Source organism: Hipposideros armiger, unplaced genomic scaffold, assembly GCF_001890085.2.
Source record: "Hipposideros armiger isolate ML-2016 unplaced genomic scaffold, ASM189008v1 scaffold_459, whole genome shotgun sequence".
Lineage (NCBI taxonomy): Eukaryota > Metazoa > Chordata > Mammalia > Chiroptera > Hipposideridae > Hipposideros > Hipposideros armiger.
In genome coordinates, this window is record NW_017731809.1 from 686,100 (window position 1) to 705,521 (window position 19,422).

General features: G+C 53.3%; 1 protein-coding gene across 2 annotated transcripts; it reads right to left on the minus strand.

The window, feature by feature from the left end:
* Nucleotides 1-6,985: 6,985 nt before the first annotated feature.
* On the minus strand, nucleotides 6,986-12,620 carry CDX2 (caudal type homeobox 2). Of its 2 annotated transcripts, none has more exons than XM_019666048.1 (3): nucleotides 11,714-12,620; nucleotides 8,236-8,381; nucleotides 6,986-7,307 (listed from the first exon to the last, which is right to left on the minus strand). In XM_019666048.1, the coding sequence occupies exons 1-3, from the start codon at nucleotides 12,252-12,254 to the stop codon at nucleotides 7,068-7,070; spliced, it is 927 nt and encodes a 308-aa protein (XP_019521593.1). In that variant the 5' UTR covers nucleotides 12,255-12,620; the 3' UTR covers nucleotides 6,986-7,067. The 2 variants fall into 2 exon arrangements, with proteins under 2 accessions (XP_019521593.1, XP_019521594.1); XM_019666049.1 differs by having other exon boundaries at nucleotides 7,184-7,307; nucleotides 8,240-8,381; nucleotides 11,714-12,254.
* Between the last annotated feature and the right edge of the window lie 6,802 nt (nucleotides 12,621-19,422).

Consider the following 19,422-nt stretch of genomic DNA (forward strand, 5'->3'; position numbering starts at 1 on the left):
CCCGGCTCTGGGAGAGATGGCCTCCCGAGGTGCCGCCGGCCAACCCCTTTGGGTGGCTGCGAGAGGGAGCTGGGGGCGAAAGTCCTACAGCGCAGCCGGGGAAGGTGGACAGGTGGAGGGAGGTTGTTTCGCACCCGCAGTTCAAGGCGACACCCACTGCGACAGAACCCCATCCCATGCGCTCTGCCAAGGCCGGAGAAGCCGCCGAGGGACGCAAGGGGCTGCGGGTCTCTCTGGGGAGCTGCCCCCGGCCCGCTGCCGCAACTCAGCCCTCCGGCTCGAGGGTCCGCGGCGGGGTCGGGGACAGAGCCTTCCCGCCGCGGGGCAGCAGCAGTTCAGCTGTCTCAGCCAGAGCAGCAGCGCCGCCTGCCGGGCACCTCGCGCTGGCTGGACCACGGCGCCCATCTAGACCCGCGGGCGCGGCCGCTGTGAGCGGGGCTGAGCGCTCAGCGCTCTCGTCCGTCTCCCAGATCTACTCCCACCCGCCTGGCCGCCGCCCTGGGGGCTCCGCTCCCACCGATGAAAGCCGCTCTGGCTCTCCTCCGCGGGGTCCGGCGGCGCCCGCGGCCCCAGCTCCCGGCACCATCCCCTTTCCAAGTCCTAGGACGTTTAACCGTGATGCAAAAGCCACCGCTGGACCCCAGCTGCTCCACGCCCAAAGAGGAATCTCGAGGCGCGACTTCCGGGGGCGCAGGCGGCGGCGTTGGCGACAGGGAGGCGTCTCTAGGGCCTCTCCCCGGGGGGGGGGGGGGGAGGCGCGGCTCCCTGGCGGGGCCCCGCGGCCGGGTGCCTCGTCTGTCCCCACTCGGTGCTTCCACACCCGGGGGGACTCCAGCAAGTCCCGGAGCCCCCAGGCCTCAGCCGAAATGGGCCGGCCAGGAGCTCGTCCTTCGCCGCCGCCTGGCGTCGGAGGGCAGAAAAGCCCCGACACCTGCTGCTGGACGCCCGCGGAGAAAGCTGGAGGGCTCACGTGGCGCTTGGGCTGTAGGCCCTGGTGGCCTTGGGGAGGATCCGGGAGCCTGAAGCCAGGTGACTCATTCATCCAGGCCGCAGGGGAAGGGGCGAGGCGGCTGCCACATGAGCTACGTCTTCCGTAATGGCTGGGCTGCGCGCAGATGCCTTGATACCAGGCCCAGTGCTTCTCCCAAGCATGTTAAACAACTGGCCTCGTTGGGCATGAGCAAAGTTTTCTTCCATTTTTCTCTCTGAAACTTTTAAAGAGTTAAATCCAGGTGGGGATAAATGAAAAGCTCCTGCTATAGAAACAGCTTGCCTCTTGTCTATTCTGTCTGGCTTAAGAGTTGCAAAAGGGGCTTTATTCAGCACTACCAAGCCCGTCTAAAAATTTACTCACTGAACAGCTGCAGATGGCAGTCATTTGGCCATTTAGTTCATTTCGTCATTTGGCCTTTAGCTCTCAGTTCTGGCCAAGAGGAGCAACCCTAGCAACTAGATGTACATCTCAAGATTTTAATACTAGAAATGAGAAATAAATGTTGATTGTTGGTTTTCTGTGGACTTAGAATCATGACCAACAACGGTACCTGAATAAGTGTCTAATATGTATAACAAGATATCATTAGCAGATATTTAAAAGTACAAAGATAGTTATATGAAATTCATAGATACAATGAAAATTATAACAGGAACAAATGAAAATAGAGGAATTTGAATTTCTGATATTTACAATATTTTCAATAAAGTGGTTTGAGGGAGAAAATTACATTTTTATTTCTTGTATGTGTGGATTCCAAACAAGCAGCCTTTCTTTTTGTTCTTCCCGCATGCTTTTATATTGCTATTCATTGGACAATGGTCTCAGTTCTTGTTTAATTCTGTCTTTCTTCTGATCGTTTCTGGCAGTGCACATATACCCTACCACAATTCTGCCTAGAAAATGGAGAGAGGGGCTGAAAATAGAATTGAATTATGTTGTGGTTGTTGTTTTTCGTACATTAGGTACACAGAGTTAAATAACAATACACTAAGTGTCTTTCATGAGTCAATAAAAGAGCTGCCCAGGTCACTTTTAACAACTCCTAATCTGTGGTTTAGATACTTAATCTTTGTTGCTGATTCCACTCATTGACAATAAGTTAAAATTATTTAAGTACCACACAACAAGCCATTGTATGTTTGTACTTTAGCTCCTACATTGTTTTTCATTGTTTGCTTTCCTGAGGTTGGAGAGGAATTTATCAACTACCACTTGTATAAGACCTATTATTGTCATACTGCAGATACAAAGTGTTATGATAACAGACTGTCAACCCTGGAAGTTCTGAGACAACACCTGAGCGATTAGAAAGTAATTCCTTTCCTAGAAATTAAAATATAAGTATTATAATGCATGAATGCCTGGGTTCTTACTTATCAATAAAATAGTAGCTACATAAACCCAGTACATGACCTGAATATTATTTTTAAGTAAATGTATGTATGCATGAAGAGATGGTTTGGTTATCATTTAATCTCAGGGAACTCTTCCTTATGGATCAAAATTGGTTGTGTTCTGGTTTATGGATTAGATCTCTAGCACAGAATTGCCAGGATCTGGCAGAAAGAACAAACTGATCATTTAACTTTGAGGCTCTGGCAGCCTAGTTGATATTATCTATATCTACTGAGATCAATGACAAATCCCAATTTGGAGAAGCTGTTGTTAAAACAAATATAATGTTTGGGTACTAGAAACATAAGAGCCAAAAGGTCACCTATGCACTTGCCCCCACCTTCTCTAAACCAATTCTTCCAAGAAGAATGTCAAGGTTATGTTGGTATAATCTTGGTAACTGACAGATTCTACTTTCTTTGTTTGGAATTTGAGAATTTTTTCCCCTAGTTCTAATTTCATAACCTTCAAGAAAGTAGTGATAAAGAAGTAAATATTCTGATTTGTAGCTAAGTAAATTTAATGATTGTTTTGGCCCAGTATCACTCAGCTCCTCTCAATTATTAATAAAACCTGCTTGGTTTTCTAAAATCATAGTCATCGTCTTGACAAAGAAGAGTAGCTGGGAAAGGAAAAAGGTAATGGAAAAAATGGCTAAATGTAAGTGTAATGGGAGTTGGAAGTTTGTATGGTCTAAGTGTGGTTTAAGAAAATAATTTCAATTTTAACAAATTCTTAAAACCAAATAACAAAATAAATTAAAGAGCACAGAATTGATACTGAGATGTTGGGATGGAAATTGTTTCAAAATAAAGAAACTTTAAAAAGTGTCCTGATAGTTTATAAGGTTCCCAGCCACATCCTCAGCTAATCTGTCTCCTAAGTATAAGTGTTTGGGGACATCTCTTGGTAGATGAAAGGGCAAGTAAGCTATGCAGATCAGTAACTCATCTTCTCATCTGGAATGTCAGAGCTTTACTACTAAGATTCTGTGCAGACATCCAGACTGTGGAAATCAAGAGACAACAGACTTGAGGCTATTTTGAAGTAAGCAAACCTGAACGCATTAGCAACAACTCTGAGAAGGGGTTATTCTATTGTGTTTGGAGACATCCTTGTTCAAAGGCTTTTTGTAAGGACCCTAGAGCACTTTGCAGAAGATGGTTCATGATAAAAAGCAGCAGCAGTTCGTGCAATTATCGGGATCTAATCATAAGTGTATGCTGTAACTTGCGATTGCTTACATGACCTCATTTGGGCCCCATATTACAGATGCGGAAGTGTAGGCTCAGAGCTTGTGATCTCCCCCAAGGTCATTAAACTGGAAAATAGCAGCCTGTCTCTAAAACCAGGTGCGAATAGTGCTCCTAAAAATCATATACTCTTCTGCAGCTGAGATTGCTTTTATTGCTACCTTCTCTTGTTTTTTTCTGAGTGGTTGTAACAACAGCAAGAATATTGCTGTTTATATATTTAGATTTCTATTTAAGATTGGCTTTCTTTACTAGATACTATCAGAAAGAAGTGAAACTCATTGAAGCTTTTATTGCTTTCATTAGCAGTCCATCTTGTTAACTTTATTGGGTGAATATGGTAAAGCCATGAACTACTCACAGGGGAAAAAAAAACCCCACCTCAGGCTGATTGCTGATTTCTCCCCATATATACCTTTTTGGACTTGAGTTCCATAATGCTGGTACTCCCCCCTCCCCTATATTTATCATAAATGCTCAATCTTTCCATATATTAGTATCGTACCCATATTACTGTAAGTTTTTAAGAAAACATCTTGTGCAAAAAGACTTTTAGAATGGTGGGTAGCTCCCCTCCTCCAAATTTGCTTTTCTTAAAGATTGAATCTCCTGCGCCTGCCTTAGTTGAACTTCGTTTCAACACGCCCGTGGCCATAGTGGGGAAATTTCTACTATGTTTGGGAGGGCCTGGGGTGGGAGAGGTGCTGGAGCTGGCACCCTCCAGCTGGGTCACAACCAGCTCCTTTCCGGGTCCACTTCGGAGGCTGCGAGGAATGCGGGCCGCGGCCTTAACTCTTCCCAGAGCGCGCGCGCCCCCTGGCGGCCCGAGCCGGGAACAAGATGCCGGAGGGCTGAGGGATTCCCGGGTCCCCCACGCCCTGCTCAGCGCCAGAGGCGCCCGCAGCCGAGAAGTCATCCTATCAAATAGAAACCCGGGCGTCCGGGCGCCGACCTAGCTAAGCCTCCCCAGGCTGCGCTGCCCACTGGCGCCACGTCCCCGTGTTGTCTTGAGCTCGCTCCGGGGGTGGCGTGCTGGGGGGCGGTGTCCTGGCGTCGGAAGTGCAGTGGCCTCCCTTGCCGGCGACGGCCCGCGCTTCTTGCCCTTTCAGCGGCCTGGGAGACTGGCGGGTGGCTGGCTGCGGGAGCGGGTCCTGGCGTTTCGGAGGAGCCGAGCGCCCCTCCTCGCCCGGAAGCGCCCCGCGCTGTCTGACCAGCGACGGGAGTCAGAGCCGTGGGCCGGGCCGGGCCGGGAAAGGGAAGAGCTTGTAATCGTTTGCAGCGGGACAATGCCGACTTTTGAACCTCTAACCACTAAGCAAACAACCCTTGCGCTCTCGCTCCACTGTCCAAACAGGGTTTATTGACAGGCGTTTCACAGCAACGCATAGCAACCGAGGCGGCGGCGAGGGGGCAGCCGTGGGGGCGCGGCCACCGCGGGATCCCGGCGCCCGGACACCCCAGGGCCCCCTGCTCAACGGACTCCAACCAGGCTTCCCCTGTGGGAGGGAGCCCGACACTCCCCCTCCAACTCGGAGGCCAGGCGCCTGCGGGCCCAGCCACCAAGGGCCCCTTAACCACCCGGAAGCGCCGCGTAATTGGGGCGATGTTGCATGGGAGGGAGGGGTATGTCTCGCAACTTTGTTCTCCTTCCCCAGCCCCGCTCTCCCCCACACACACCTCCTCCCTCTCTGGAGGCGCTGATTAAGGCTCCAAGGACTTGTAGGAAAACGAAGCCCTTTCCCCCCTCAGCCCTGCCCAGAGCGCTCAGCTCAGCGGCCTCCAGGACCAAGAACTTCAAGGACAGCAGCCCGGACCCCAGCGGATCAGCCAGATAACAAGCAGCCATCACTAAAAGGATCTTCTTAGGCTGATTCTTGAATTCTTGTTTCTAGGGATAGGTGGGAAGGGGGGAAATCGTAGACGGAAACCGTGCGGGACAGGGTACGGGGTGGAGAGAGAAAGGGCTCGCGTCAATGCCCGGCGATTCACAGAAGACTATATTCATGGAAATGTTGCCTTGGGAAAACAGGAAATAAAACACTTTTACTTAATGCTCCTGTTTAACTACTGAATTGTGGGGGATCCCTAGGAAGAAGGGAATCACCGGTGAAGGGAACGTTTGCAAATGACTCCGTGTGAATTAGATGAGATGCTATGAGGGGGCTCTCTGACCCCCAACCCCCAAAACTGCCAGCAGTTGGGAAGCAGCGGCGCATTCAGATGTGCGTTTTGCCCAAAGGCACCCCTATGAGAACTACACATTTCACAATCCAAGGCTGGGATCAGTCTTGGAGGCAGGGAAGGTCTCAGAACCTGCTCCCTCCAGCTTCTGAGGCTCTGGGGTAAAAAAAGGTTGTCCAGATAACCTTCTCCAACCCCTCCCTGATTTTGCTAATTATCATTGGCGAGTTGAGTAGATTTTCATAAAAAATAATTCTGGACAAAATATTAATGCAGTAAATACAGAATCTGAAATCTGGGAAGTTCATTTATCTTTCTGTTTCTTTTTAGAAAAAAATCCACTGTGCTCAAATACCCCCCACTTCCCTTCACCATATCACTTCTCTCCCCATGGATCCAGAAGGCTTTTTAAAGGCTGGCTTGGATGTTACACAGACCAACAACCCACACAGCAGCAACAACAACTCCCGTTCTTCATCAGCCCCAAGATTGTGAAAATGACAGGAAGTCCAGGTCGGCTCTGGCATTTATAGCACTGACATACATTCAGCCCAGAGAAGCTCTGGTGACAGGCTTTCTAAACAAGGAACCCCCCCACACACACACACACCCCATCCACTGCATAGTCACCAGCCAAGCCTTTCCTGGTCTGGGGAGGGAAGAGAAGATAGACAAAGACCTGGGGGGGGGGGCTCTGCAGTCTTTGGTCAGTCCAGGTTTCTATCTTAGCTGCCTCTGGCTTCTGCAGTTTAAATCTTGCCTTCCCTTGAGGCAGGAGGGGCCAGCTGGTCCTTGGATGGCAGTGAGTACACAGTAGCCATCTTGGCTCCGAGCACTGGCACTCCCCTGAGTCCCTCTCTTCCTTCAGCTCCAACCAGGGATGCATCCTGCAAGTCTTAAAGGCAAAGAGCTGGGGAAGAAGGGGCTGAAAGCCTGGTCCGTTTAGCCAGTCCAGACACTGCTTCTGCCAGTACTACATGAAGCCCTGGTGGTCATCATTACCGTCTCCTCACTGGCAGAAAGAGTCAGACCGGAAAAGGTCAAAATCTGGGGCAATGTCTTCCTTGAGGCCTTCAAACCCACTCGTCTTTGCTCCTGGCCCCCATTTCTCCTCGGAGAACCGGATAAGTTGGTGTACGTTTGTGGGTCGGAGGAAAGGGGTCTCTCCTGAGGATTTGAGCGGAGTCCATGTCCCTCATGGCTCAGCCTGGAATTGCTCTGCTGCTGCAGGCCACTGTAGGTCATTGGGTGACAGTGGGGTTCAATACCCCCCCAGTGGGCCCCAGAACCCCAGGAACAGAGCCAGGCACGGAGCCTTGCAGGGAAGACACAGGACTCAGGGGCTCTGGGACGCTTCTCAGAGGACCTGGCTGTGGCTGGGGAGGCTGGGGTGCAGATGGTGGGGGCTGCTGTTGCTGCTGCAGTTTCTTCTTGTTGATTTTCCTTTCCTTCGCTCTGCGGTTCTGAAACCAAATTTTAACCTGGAAACGGAAAGGTGGAGAAATCAGAAGGTGGTGAAGAAGATGATGTGAGCGGGGAAAGGACCGGTATTCAGCACTAACACCAATATCTCCCTCTCCAACTAAAGAAGTGCCCTCTCTGACGGAAGGACCCCAACCCCTCGCACAGCCTTTCCTGGGATAGCCCCATAGCAGCCCAAGCTGGAGCCCAGCCCAAGCTGGAGCCCTTCCCAGGCCCACTTCCGCCTCCTGAGAGAAGAGCCTTCCTTCCTCCTTGTTCCCAGGTTTCTTTCCAAAGCAACCTTTATCTACAACGTTACTGGAAAAGTTCAGAGTCTCACAACCAAGGAAAACAGAAACTGCAAGGCCCTTTCTACACCAAGCAAGAGGAGGCCAGTGCTGGATGTACTTTAGATGACAACCTTTGACCTGTCAACGCTAAACCGAAAAGTAATATCCCTCACCTTGGAGCCGAGAATGAGATTCAGTGTGGAGTGAATCTCTGGCTGTGAATTTGGCCTATTTGTTCTAGACCATGCAGAGTGCTCATGAGCCAAGCCTCTCCCCTCTAGTTTTTATGGGCAGAGACTGAGTCTTATGTTACTTTTTTTTCCCCTCCCAGTACAGTGTGGGGGCCCAAAGAGAATAGGTCTTTAAGTCTTTATTGACCCAAATAGAAATCTGAATTAAACTAATACTGTTCTTTCTTATACCTCCCAGACCCCTCCAAATAGGGGGAGGGGGGGGAATTCAATATCATCAAGAAAAGACAACTACAGGTGGGAGGAGCCTTTTAAAAAAAGTATTCAGAAAGAAAATGTTCTCCATCCTCCTGCTTTAATCTGCTCACAGAACTAGTGGATTCTTCCATCTTGCTTCTAACTCTCCCCAGGGGACTCCCCCGACCCCAGGCAGTGACCAGGTCCGGAGGGAGCAGGGCAGTTCCCACCTGCCTCTCGGAGAGCCCCAGTGTGGCGGCCAGCTCGGCTTTCCTCCGGATGGTGATGTAGCGACTGTAGTGGAACTCCTTCTCCAGCTCCAGCCGCTGGTGGTCCGTGTACACCACCCGATATTTGTCTTTCGTCCTGGTTTTCACTGGAGGAAGGAGAAGTTAGGAATGAGAACTGCAAGGCAGCCCATCAGTCATGGGTAATGACAAACCTCCCTAACCCAGGGGTCATTTCTCTTCCTCCATCACCCTGGGGGTAGGGGTTTGGCTGGTTCCTGTGGAGTCTGACAAGACCCCCCAGAGGGTCCTGCGGGGGGGGGGGGGAGGGGCTCAGCGGAACAACAAAACTAACCTTGGGGTTAAGTGGTTTTTAAAAATTAAGAAAAACTAAAACCTCATACACAGAAGAAAGCAGAACCCAGTCACCCTTTCCGAGAACCAAATATAGTACTGGAGCCACCTAGGCCCACAGGGAAAGGGGGCAGGGCAGAGTCCCAGGGATATTCAGATTTTCAGGCCCACCAGAGATGGAAGCTCACCTAAAAACACCTGGGTTTGCAGGTATGGTTGTTGGTGGCTGAGGTGGGGTGTTACTTTCTGTTTGCTTTATGGGAAGTGTTAAGAGGGGTGCAGGAAGGGACAGGACCCCTCAAGTCACCAGAACTACCCCCCAGAACACTAGGCCCCTCTGGAGGAATTCTGAGCTGGGGTCTGGCACTTCCAGCTGGGGACATTGCATATACCTGGTGGAACCTGGTTTGGCATTTGCCACTTTTTCTTTTTTAATTCCCCATTTATTTCTGCTGCAAACCCTGCCAGAGCTATCCTGACCAGTGATCTGTGCTCATTGGATTGTCAACATATTAAACCTCGGATTGATTGTTTTACTGAAGGGCCTTGACAAATAGTACCGAGGTAGCTGGAGCAGGTCTGAGCCTGGCGTCTCCAACGGATCTGTCCTAGGTCAAACCTCGGCACAGCCTTGACCAGGCCGGGGTCTTCTGGTAGCAGAACTGGTTCAATCTCCCAGTGCCCAATCCAACAGGAAGATCTAAAGGTCTGGGAGCTGCTTGGAGGTGTTTCATGCCCCGCAGGCCGACTTTGTTCAGGTAAAACCCTTTGCAAACCACAACAAAAGCGCCCTGGGAAGATACAGGCGGGATCAGAGGGAGCTCCCCCAGGCCGCTGAAAGGGGAACACAGTCGCAAACAATGCAGGACAAGGCGATCTTATCAAAGAAAAGCCCTTTCAATGCCTTAATAACAACCGCATTCTGTTTGAATTACCACTACTGAGCAAATGGCGGTCCCGGCTTTCATCCCCCTCCCCACCAGGCGCATTAACATAAACACTGCCCGGCAGGCGCATTTGAATGGGCGCAGCGGCCGCGACCCCGCGCCTGCGAAGAAAGTGAAGGGAGCTAACACGTCCCGAGGGCCTTCCAAGGCGTAGGCGCATTCCCACGCGATGCTGCCTCACACCCACTCGAGGCTGCCCGTGGTAATCGCCCCCTTTTTACAGGTAAGGAAACTGAGAGTCAGACTGGGTCATGCAGATAGTAGAGGCGCGGCTGGCACTGGAGCCTGGTTGGAGCCACAAGGGACACCTTCAAGGCTGAGAAGCCGTGCGCAAAGGAGTTCTCGGAGCCCAACTCCCCAGTAGCGACACTCGCCCTGGGGTGCTTGGGACAGCTTTTGCTGGGGTGCTGCCCTTTCAGTATCCCGGACGCGCAGGGGAACATGGTAACCAAGACCCCTCGCGGTCTGCCGCCCGCGCCCCAGGGTCTTGGAGGAGCCCCGCACCCCCTGGGAACCAAGGAGGGGCCTGGAGGAGGGGAGAGATGAGAGGAACTTGCCAGAATTCATTATTGACTGCGAAAGTCACCACCCTCTTTCCGGGCCCTAAAAGAGACAATGGCAGGGCTGGGAAGGTGTATATCAAAGCGGGCCGGGCCGAGTACCACCCCCTCACCCCTTGACAGATGACGCTCCGCAGAGGAGCCGGGCTCTGGCCTGCGGACCGCTGCCTCCCCACATTAACATCACAAGGGCGCCCGGCGCCGACTGCGTCCTTGCCACCTCGGTGCGGGACTTCACAGCGGCCTCTCATCTGCTGACCCTGGGGCCTGGGCTCCTGCGGCTGTCCCCTCCCTTTCTCCCCTATCCTCCTCCCCTCTCCCGGGACGCGCCAAAGGTCTCCCTTAGGCCGCCGGGTCCCCGCCAGTTGCGTCCCAGGCAGGCTCTATAAAGGGAGCCTTCTTTGGGAGCGCGCTGCGTCCCGCCGACCAGGGCGCCTCCTGTAGGGGAAGGGACCCAGCCGAAGTTGCGAGGCTTGTCCCGTGGCCTTCTCCCTGGGCGGCCGCCTTTCCCACCCGGACGATCCCGGCATGTGCCCAGTGACGCAGAAACCGATACCCAGAGACAGCCCCCAACGGCCGCTCTGATTTATACGGCTGTAATAGGCTATAAACCTCTGCGAAGCGGCCATAGCCTGCAGGCAGCCTGGCTGGGCCAGAAAGGAGGGAAGAGAAAAAAGCGGAAGTGCAGAGAGCTGGAAAGACTGCATGGAGTACAGGAGGCCACCAACAGGACTCTCCCCAACACGCCTATTCGTACTTCCTTCCCATCTTGATACACATCCCGACATTAGATGGGGCAGACCCTGAACCCATGAGCCCCACAGTCGGGTAAACATAGGATCTTTGCAGGGACATCTCCTAAGCAAGCTTCTTGGCCACAAGCGTGTGTGCACATACACACCCTGAGATGCTTGATTCGGGACAAATTATCCCTCGTCCGGAGCAGCGGTGGAATCCCCACCAAGGCTTCCTCCCTCCTGCGGCTTCTTGTCCACAGCCCTCCAGCTTCTGATTGAAATAACTCCTTTGCTGATCACAAGTTCAAAGATCGGGCGCGCTCCCTTCCCCTCAGTTCTGAGGCCAACACCTCGTTTCCAGCCACAGCACCTCTGCCCGGTCTCCCTACTCGCTGTAGCTCTGATCACTTGAGTTGGCCCGAATGGCCAGACCTGGCCCCGCGCACCGCCCTCCTGGCCCCCCAGGCCACCGCTTTTCCTGAGTAGTCAGATGCGGAAGGAGGAGGTGGAGAGAAATGCTCGAGAGCCCGGCGGGTGGAGTTCGAGGCTCCCTCTTCTCGGTGGCTGGAAGCTGCGCACCGAGTGCGGGCGGCGGTGGCAGCAAGTGGAGAGGGCGCGATCCACTTGGTACAGCCGTGCTTCTCCTCGGCCCTAAATTGAGCACGGGGTGTGACACCAAAATATTCACCCCCGACCCCTGCCAGCCCAGGCGCAGGACCTAGAGAAGCCCTGAGGGCCCCAGCTCCCCGCCCCTCCTTCCTGGCGCGGAGCCTCCAGGTAGCCCCGGATGCCCGGGCGCGCACGGGACACGCGGCCCGCCCAGCAGCCGGCGCCCGGTCAGCGCCACGCAGGACGCCCTCCCGCAGGGCGCGCCGCCGCTTACCTTGGCTTCCGAGGGACGGCTGCGCGGGCTTCCGCATCCATTCGCACAGGTTTCGCCGCTGACCGCCGGGGGACAGCTGTTCCGCGGCGTTGGTGGCGGAGGGCCCGGGAGGGCCGGGGTTGAGAGTCTGCAGCAATCCGGAGGCACAGGGAGGTGCGGCGGATGGGTGGTGCGGGTGGTGGTGAGGGTGATGGTGCGGGTGGTAGTCGGTGGGGCTGCTGTAGCCCATGGCGGCGGCCGGCGAGCCCCCGTTGAGGCCGTGCGCGACGGCGTTGGCGGCGGCCGCGGCGCCCCCCGGCGCGTAGCCGTTCCAGTCCTCCCGGAGCGGAGCGCCGTAGGCTGCGGGCCAGGATGGCCCCGGGGACTGCGCATTGTCCAAGTTCGCGGCCGCTGCAGCCGCGGCCGCCACATGGTAGCCGCCGTAGTCCGGGTACTGCGGGGGACTGACGAAGTTCTGCGGGGCCAGGTTGAGGCCGCCAGAGTGGCGCACGGAGCTGGGGTACATGCTCACGTCCTTGTCCAGGAGGTAGCTCACGTACATGGTGGCGAGGGCCCGACAGCCAACCTCACCATGCTGCCTGGGGACAGACACTGGGGGTTGCCGGGGGGGCGCGATGGGAAAGGGCTAGGGGGCGCGAGGAGCCGCGCGCGGGTGGCTGCGCCCCTGCCCACGGTGCTCCGCTGGCTCCTCGCGGCGCTTCTGCCTCTGAGGCGGTCCCTCCCACTGGCCTGTCTCCTCCCTCCCTCCCTTTCTTCCTTCTTTCCTCCCACCTCCTTCCCACTAGGCTGCAGAGGCGGGGAAGACCCGCCACAGGCTGGCTTGCGGAGCCCTGGGCCGGCGGCCTTACGTGATTAACGAGTGTTTACAGGACTCTATTAGTAATGACACAGACACCAATGGCTGGAGACGTCGAGGCGCAGCACGCACCCCGCGCACAGCCCCCCGAAACACGATTTGCATTTTAAAAGATAAGGGGGGGGAGCTCGCGAGAGGGCTGCGACCCGATCACAGCTAAATATTCAAACCTTTATTGTTAAGAGCTTCCTCCTTCCAACCTGGTGCACTTTAACCTCCAATCACAGGTTCAAAGAATGAAATCAAGAGACTTGCAAAAGAGAGGGAGAAAGAGCTATCTTGGTGGGAATCTGGGCTTGGAGACTAAGGAGTTGTGTTTATGCATTTGCAGAAAAGGGGAGGAGGGCAGTCCAGAGCTCCTTCTATTCCAAAGAGAAAAGAAAAGGGAAACCATTGCTTTGATGACAACATTTCTAACTAACCCAGGAGGTGACGAGCTGAGCGAGAAGAGTTGGGCCGGTTCCTTCCCGCTCTGCACCCCTGGCCAGGACAACTGCGCGCCCTAAACAAATGTCACCGCTAATCATTTATTTTCTTCCCCAAGGAAACCAGTCTCCCTCCGAATGAGATCAATTATGACCCTAGCTGCAGGCTGCATCTACGAGGTCATCTCACATTTGGGATTTAAGTTAAAGCAATTATTTTTTTTAAGCATTTACATTCAAGACTCAAAAGTCTTAACTCCCAGCCAAGGTAGAAGCCAGGCTAGTGGGGGGCAGTAATGGAGGGGAGCAGGAGGGAGTTGCTAGAGTGCAGGTAATATTCTGTTTCTTGAGCAGGGTGCTGGTTACAAGGTGTGTTTGTGAAAATCCAGTGAGCTACCCTTACATGTTTACTATACTTAAATAAGTGGTTAAAAATCAAGGGAAAGGGAGCCTAGAATGTCTGCTAGTAGGTACCTAGGTATTTCTGTTACACATCATACCTAGGTCTTAAAATCACTTTCTCCTTTACAATGTAAAACATTCTCGGAAGAAAATTGTCCTCTCCAGGGGAAGGGAAGGGAACCCTGGCCCATTACTAATGATTTCTTCTGAAAAGCTCTGAGTGGTGAAGGGTTGAGAAAGGATCGTCCTTGGTTTTTGATGCAGTTCCAAGGGGCCAGGGGCTGGAAGTGGCGGCTATTGGGCCTGGCTGGGGATCTGCCCGAACAGAAGCACATGGCAACGAGACTCTGCTTCCTCACGCGCCCATCTCGATTTATCAACCACAAGGAGTGGGCCTGCTGTCGCCGTCTGCCTTCTCTCGGAACTGAGATGGTGCTGCCAGGCTAGGATTCGTAGGGCCAGGCTCCGCAGGCTGGGCCGGCTGACTGGGTGGCTTTGAGCGCGCTCTGGGCAGTGGGGTGGGCTGCTCTCCTCCAGATCTGCGCTTGGTTCTCATTGTCAAGCATTCTCTGGTATTTGTCACTTCATCTTGTCATCTTTTATCTCCCTTGATCCTCACATCTCCCTAGATCAGGAACAAGGCTGATGTTGTCATCCTCTCCGTTTTACAGATGACACCTAACAAGCTGCAGAGATGCCAGGCCCAAGCAAGTTCAGGGCTTCGGGGTTCTCCTGTTTGCTGGTCGCTCCCGTCCTTTCTGTTTCCTAAGGAAAGTAGTTAAAATTGAGGGTCGGTGGGGGGCAATGAGCTGAGCACTCAAGAGGTGGGAGACCAGAGCAGGTCATCCATGTGGACCTCTTGGGCCTGGCCCAGACAGCTGGGTGTCATCGGACCTCTTGAGAAAAAAATAGAAAATGAATTGCAAGCCCCATTACAGAACCCAAGTCATTGAATGGGGTGTGTGTGTGAAAGGGATGTCTGCAGTCCTGATGGGGCAGGAATGTGAGAGGTTAAGTGATGGGCACTGCAGACTTTTGATCTAGCAAACATCTTCCTCCTCTTCCTGGAGACACAATCAATCCCTCCTTCCGTCCCCCACACCCCCCTCTCAAGCCTCGAGCTCTGGAAGCCAGCCGAGGCCGGGCTCGAGCCTGTGTCTTCGGAATGTGGGCATTCTTTGGAACAATCACTTTATTGGGGACAGCCGTCCCCTCCGCCCTGCGGTGGCCGCTTCCTGCGTTTTTATGGCCCAGCCGCCGGCCACTGGCTAATTGTCCCGGTTTTCCAGCTGTGTCTCTGTGCTCTGCCCTGGAGAAAGGGCTCTGGCCTGCCCACCCAAATGGGGGTGGCCGGGGTTGCTCTGGCCCCAGGGGTCATGCCAGGCCACAGAGCTAGGCGGACCGCAGAGAAGCCTGAGACTCACTTGGGGTTCGAGGGCTGGAGAAAGGAAATCACTGTGAAAACGAATCGGTTTCCTTCCTGGGAAAAGGGGCTTTGGGGCCTGGCTATTGGGTGAGGGGAAAGAAGCCAACAATGATGTCCTTGGACAAGATCTTTAGAGTGAAAGTGTCACCTCACATCCACGTTGCCCTCTCAGCCCAGAGAGGCCCATCTGGGTGCTCACAGGGCCGGTGACGGAGCAGTCAGAGAGGGGTAGAGGTGGCTGATGGGAAGGGAGCCTGGGTGTTGTTCATATGATGGCTTAGCCTGTGGCAGCTCTTTTTGAGTGCCTATTCTGAGGCCTGCTCTGGATGGGGTGACTTCTCCAGCATCTGGGTGAAGGTGTGTGGCTGTGGGAGGATGCTGGTGTGACCTGCATCAGGGCCCCAAGTACAACTTTCTCAGTCCTAGACCCAAGGTGCTTGTCAGCTTTCTCAGAGCCTTTGGCTTCCAAGGTCATTCCCAACCTCGCTGCTCAAGGCTCCATTCCAGCCAGGACCTCTGGTCTTCAACAAATCGCTCTAGGGAGCAGCTTGTTGGGAAGTTTGGGGCTGGGCTTGGGCTGGGGCTGAAGCTATGGACCCAGGGAGCCAGAGCTAGAGCAGGCTTTTAAAGGCAAAAGAGGGTGAGAAGAGAGACCCAGGTAAATAAAGTGTCCGGAAGACTACGGGGGTTGCCACAACTCAGTTATCAAAAGGACATCTCTTTGTTACTGATGGTGTAGAGGCCATTCCGCATTCCTCGGAGAGGGTTGGGACTTCCAGTGGAGAGGGTTGGGGCTTCCAGTATCCGCCTGGTGGCAAGGACAGGGGTGCAGAGGTGGCTTGTGAGCAGGAGGCGCCGGAAGGGGCGGGCTGCTCCTCTAGGCAGATGAGACACTCCTTGAATCCACAGATCATTGACAGGGCTCCCTCCCTGCTCAAAGGTCCCCAGTGTTTGCTCCACGTTGGGGGACCCTGCTTTCCCTCATATTTGTGACTCTTAGAAACTGGGGAGCCTGCGATCCTTGTAACCCAGATAGGGCAGACCATCTCTATCCACCTTAGCATGCATCACCTCATCTACTTTCTGAATCCCTTTTAAGATCAAGGAAATTGTCCAAGTAGTGCACCCTTCCCAACTCCCTCTCCGCCCCTGCACAGGAAACCCTCACCCTGCATTGCCCTGAGCTCCCAGGATAATTAAGGAAGAGTAAGAAGGAAGAAAATGTTGTCTGATAAAATTGTTCAGCTCAGCAATCTACATTGTTGTGGAGAAATGACACAGTCATGTATTCGCTGGAGCTTAGAGTTTCTCAACCATTGCATTCAATCAGCAACTCCCCTCCCATACATAGGAAGGCTCATATAATGACTGGGTTGACCCCAACAACCCCACCCTGGCCTGTCACAGCTCACTCAGCTAACCTCTCTGGGAAGGAAATCGATCACAGTGTCCTCTCTGTGCCCCCCCCCCAGTCCATTGCCTGTTCAGCCCCATCAGGCCACATGGAGCCCAATGTGCTCATCCTGAAAAGCAGAGAGGGGCTGCAGTTGCCCAGCCTCCATTCACAGGAGCAGATGTGTCCTTGCCCAGCAGAGTCAAGAATGTTTCTTCCCAGGCCAACTGAGTGTCTGGTCTTCTCTACCTGAGGGAAAATTCCTGAATTTGCCGGTGGTGGAACTCAGGGCCTAGAGTGCCAGAAAGTGGGGAAACAGCGGCCCTCCTCCTCCCGTGGAGGCACTGCCAAGCATTCTGGTCCAAAGATAAGGAATACATTTTTTTTCTGCTCTTCTATCCAAAATATATTCTAAACGCCAGAAGATCTAGGAAAATAATGAGCCTCAGGAGAAGGGGTGATATTTGGGTGCAGAAATCTGGTTTTGCTCATTGGGTGAATGAAAATTATGCAAGTCAATGGTGGGGTTGCCCATATTCTTTATTTTAGTCTGTGGACACTGTGCGTCTTGTATAAAGCACTCCAATTCTGTGTGATGGATGAGCACAGACGATGGTTTAAAGCCCCAGAGAGAGGGACTTGGGATCACACCCTTGATGCTGAGGGAGCCAAACTCTTGGGCCGGAAACAGCTAAAGGTTATCATGTGGCTTTGACATGAGGGGGTTTCAGTTACCATTTGTTCACCTGCCAGTGTCTCGTGCCTACAGTGACCTTTGTTTATCATATGAAAATATGTTCCTCAGAAACCCTACACAGTAAGCTTTGTGTGGCTGCAGGAGGAGCTCAAATCAAGGCTCGGTTCTCCCTGAGTCACTGGGCCCATCAGAAAGCTACTCTCCCTAGAGAAGAGACAGGGGACTTAGCATCTGTGTAGCCCTTCCATTTTACAAAGGAGAAATCTGAGGCCCAGGTGACTTTCCCAAGGTCATACAGCTAGCTAGCTATTCCAGTCACTAAAATTAAATGAGCTGCTATAGGTGCATTCTTTGTAATCCATAGCATTCTGTGCACGTGTTAATCATTATTAAGGCTGCTGGTGCCACCCTGGAAACACTGCCTCCCCAACAGGAAACCAACGGGCATGACTCCCGGAATGCCAGCTCCCCACCCCACCCCCCCAACCCAAATAGAACCAGAACAATCAGGTTTTGCTGTTGGAACAGTTCTGACTACTTTCCGTGTCCTGTGTATTTCTCCCTTCACAGGCACCTGTTAACTGCGGTTTATTTGTTTTTGGATGGTGAGTTTTCCTTAAATTCTACCCCAGATTTGTTTCCAATTTCCAGAGAAGGTATCCATCTGCTTTTGTTCCTCAGTAAATATTTTCTAAAAAAAACTCTTTAACTTTTTTTGAACCAAATCTGATATGCTGTGGTTGTTCTCTGGAAATGTGTCAAATTTAAAAACGAGTAATGGTTATTCAAAGAAATTGTGTTGTCTTCCCTCCTCCCTTCTTCCCATATCCGTGTTCGGGTTCAGCTTTTGGACATACAGACCCCAAAGCCTCCCTCTCTGAGGAAATAAAGGGAGGCTTTCTTTCAGGTTCCCGGTTACTAGATGAACCAAGCTCCGCTGGGCTCGGGAATTCCTAGCGGGAGAGCTGTCTGGTCCCTTCCCTCGGAGCACACCCCGGACTGAGCTTGCACATTTTAATGGGAAGTGGAAATCTGCGAAGCAGCACCCCCTTGCCCCAGAAGGGCGTGTGTATGGTGGTGTGTGTGTGTGGGGGGGGGTGTTGTTGAAGGGTTCCGGGTAGTGAAATCAGCTCCTGGACCTCCAGCTCTTAGCGTTGCCATCGTGCTTTTTTAACGAATTGGTAAGTAAAGTATTATTTTTCACCCTGGCATCTGCACCAACCATTTCTGCGCCCTAGACATTCGCTGGGCGTGCTCTGGCCACCCCGCAGCGGCGGCTGGTGCCCACACGGAGGTCCAAGGCAACTGCCGCGGTACCTGCTGTCGGGCTTTGTCTACCCGCATCCTGCGCATTAGAGTGCGGAAATGAGAAAACGTGTCTGCTAGGCCGTGGCCAGCAGAAGCCCAGGGCGTGTCACTGTTTGAGCCAAACTGTGGCCGGAGAAAACTCCCCTGCCAGACCTCGGCAGCCACAGGTGACCCGTCCGCGCGAGGAACGGCCTCCGCCTCTGCTCCTACTGGAGAAGAAATCAAGAGCCACCAGTGGCTTTGGCCAGGGCCCTTCCCTACCCGGCGCCCAGTCCCGTGTCCCGCGCCGGCCCTCGCGGCCGCAAGGGCTCTGGCATCTTTGAAAGAGGCGCTGCCAGTTCTTCCGCCCCTTCACCCCCCAGCTCCTTTGAAGGGGAGGATCCAGCGTCTTCCCCCACCTTTACCCCCTCATGCAGAAATAAACAATTACCCTGACAAGCTTTGAGACATTGAAGTGTAACTGTGAAACTGGAGACACCTAGGTTGTGCCTGAGAGGTCCAGATGACATCTACACTCGGTCTAAAACCACCCCTAGGAATCTCTGCCCTGGGGAAGCCTGCCTATCTTAGGGTGAGCACATTCACTGTAGAGCCTAGATTCTAAAAGCTGGACTCAACCAGGGTTGGACAAAGTGACTTAAATCTAGTGCGTTATTCTGAGTGTCTGGCCCAGCCTGTGGCACTTCCCGGCCAGAAAACCCTCTTAGCCAAGCAGCAGGTTTCTTGTGTGTGTCAGGAAAGCCCCCAAGTTACCCAGGCCAGAGAGAGACGGGTGCCTCCGGGTCCTAGAACACAGAAACTGAGTCAGCCAGTTCCCTCGGTGGCTTGCACCTGCCTGCCTTCACCCAGAGAAGAAGGCATCTGGCACAAGCCCCATCTCAAAGACGCTGGTGGCCACAGCTCACTTTCCTACTCATCTCACCAGTTTCTGGCCCTTACCCTTCCCACTTACAGGAAACGCCTGTAAGATGAGGTTCCCCCATTAAAATTCTGGGTGCTTCCAGAGCTGCTGCTTTTTGTTGAATTCAGCCCCCAACCAAGAGTGCGGTCACATAGCTTTTTATGGAAAAAAGGTTTTCTTGTTGCTGTTGCTGCTGCTGCTAAGCCAGACAAGATGGTCACACTGCAGGTTCTTGTCTTCCTGGAAAGGGGCAGCCCTGGCCTCACTTCTTACCCTGGCTGTGTTGAGGGTGCACAGGGCT

Bases quoted from the DNA above. Each gene is read 5' to 3' on its own strand.
- CDX2 (XM_019666048.1), bottom strand. From the start codon at position 12,254: ATGTACGTGAGCTACCTCCTGGACAAGGACGTGAGCATGTACCCCAGC. The intron at 8,382-11,713 runs GTAAGCGGCGGC...TCCTTCCTCCAG, and splicing joins GCCGTCCCTCGGAAGCCAAG to TGAAAACCAGGACGAAAGAC. The intron at 7,308-8,235 runs GTGGGAACTGCC...TTCCGTTTCCAG, and splicing joins TGGGGCTCTCCGAGAGGCAG to GTTAAAATTTGGTTTCAGAA.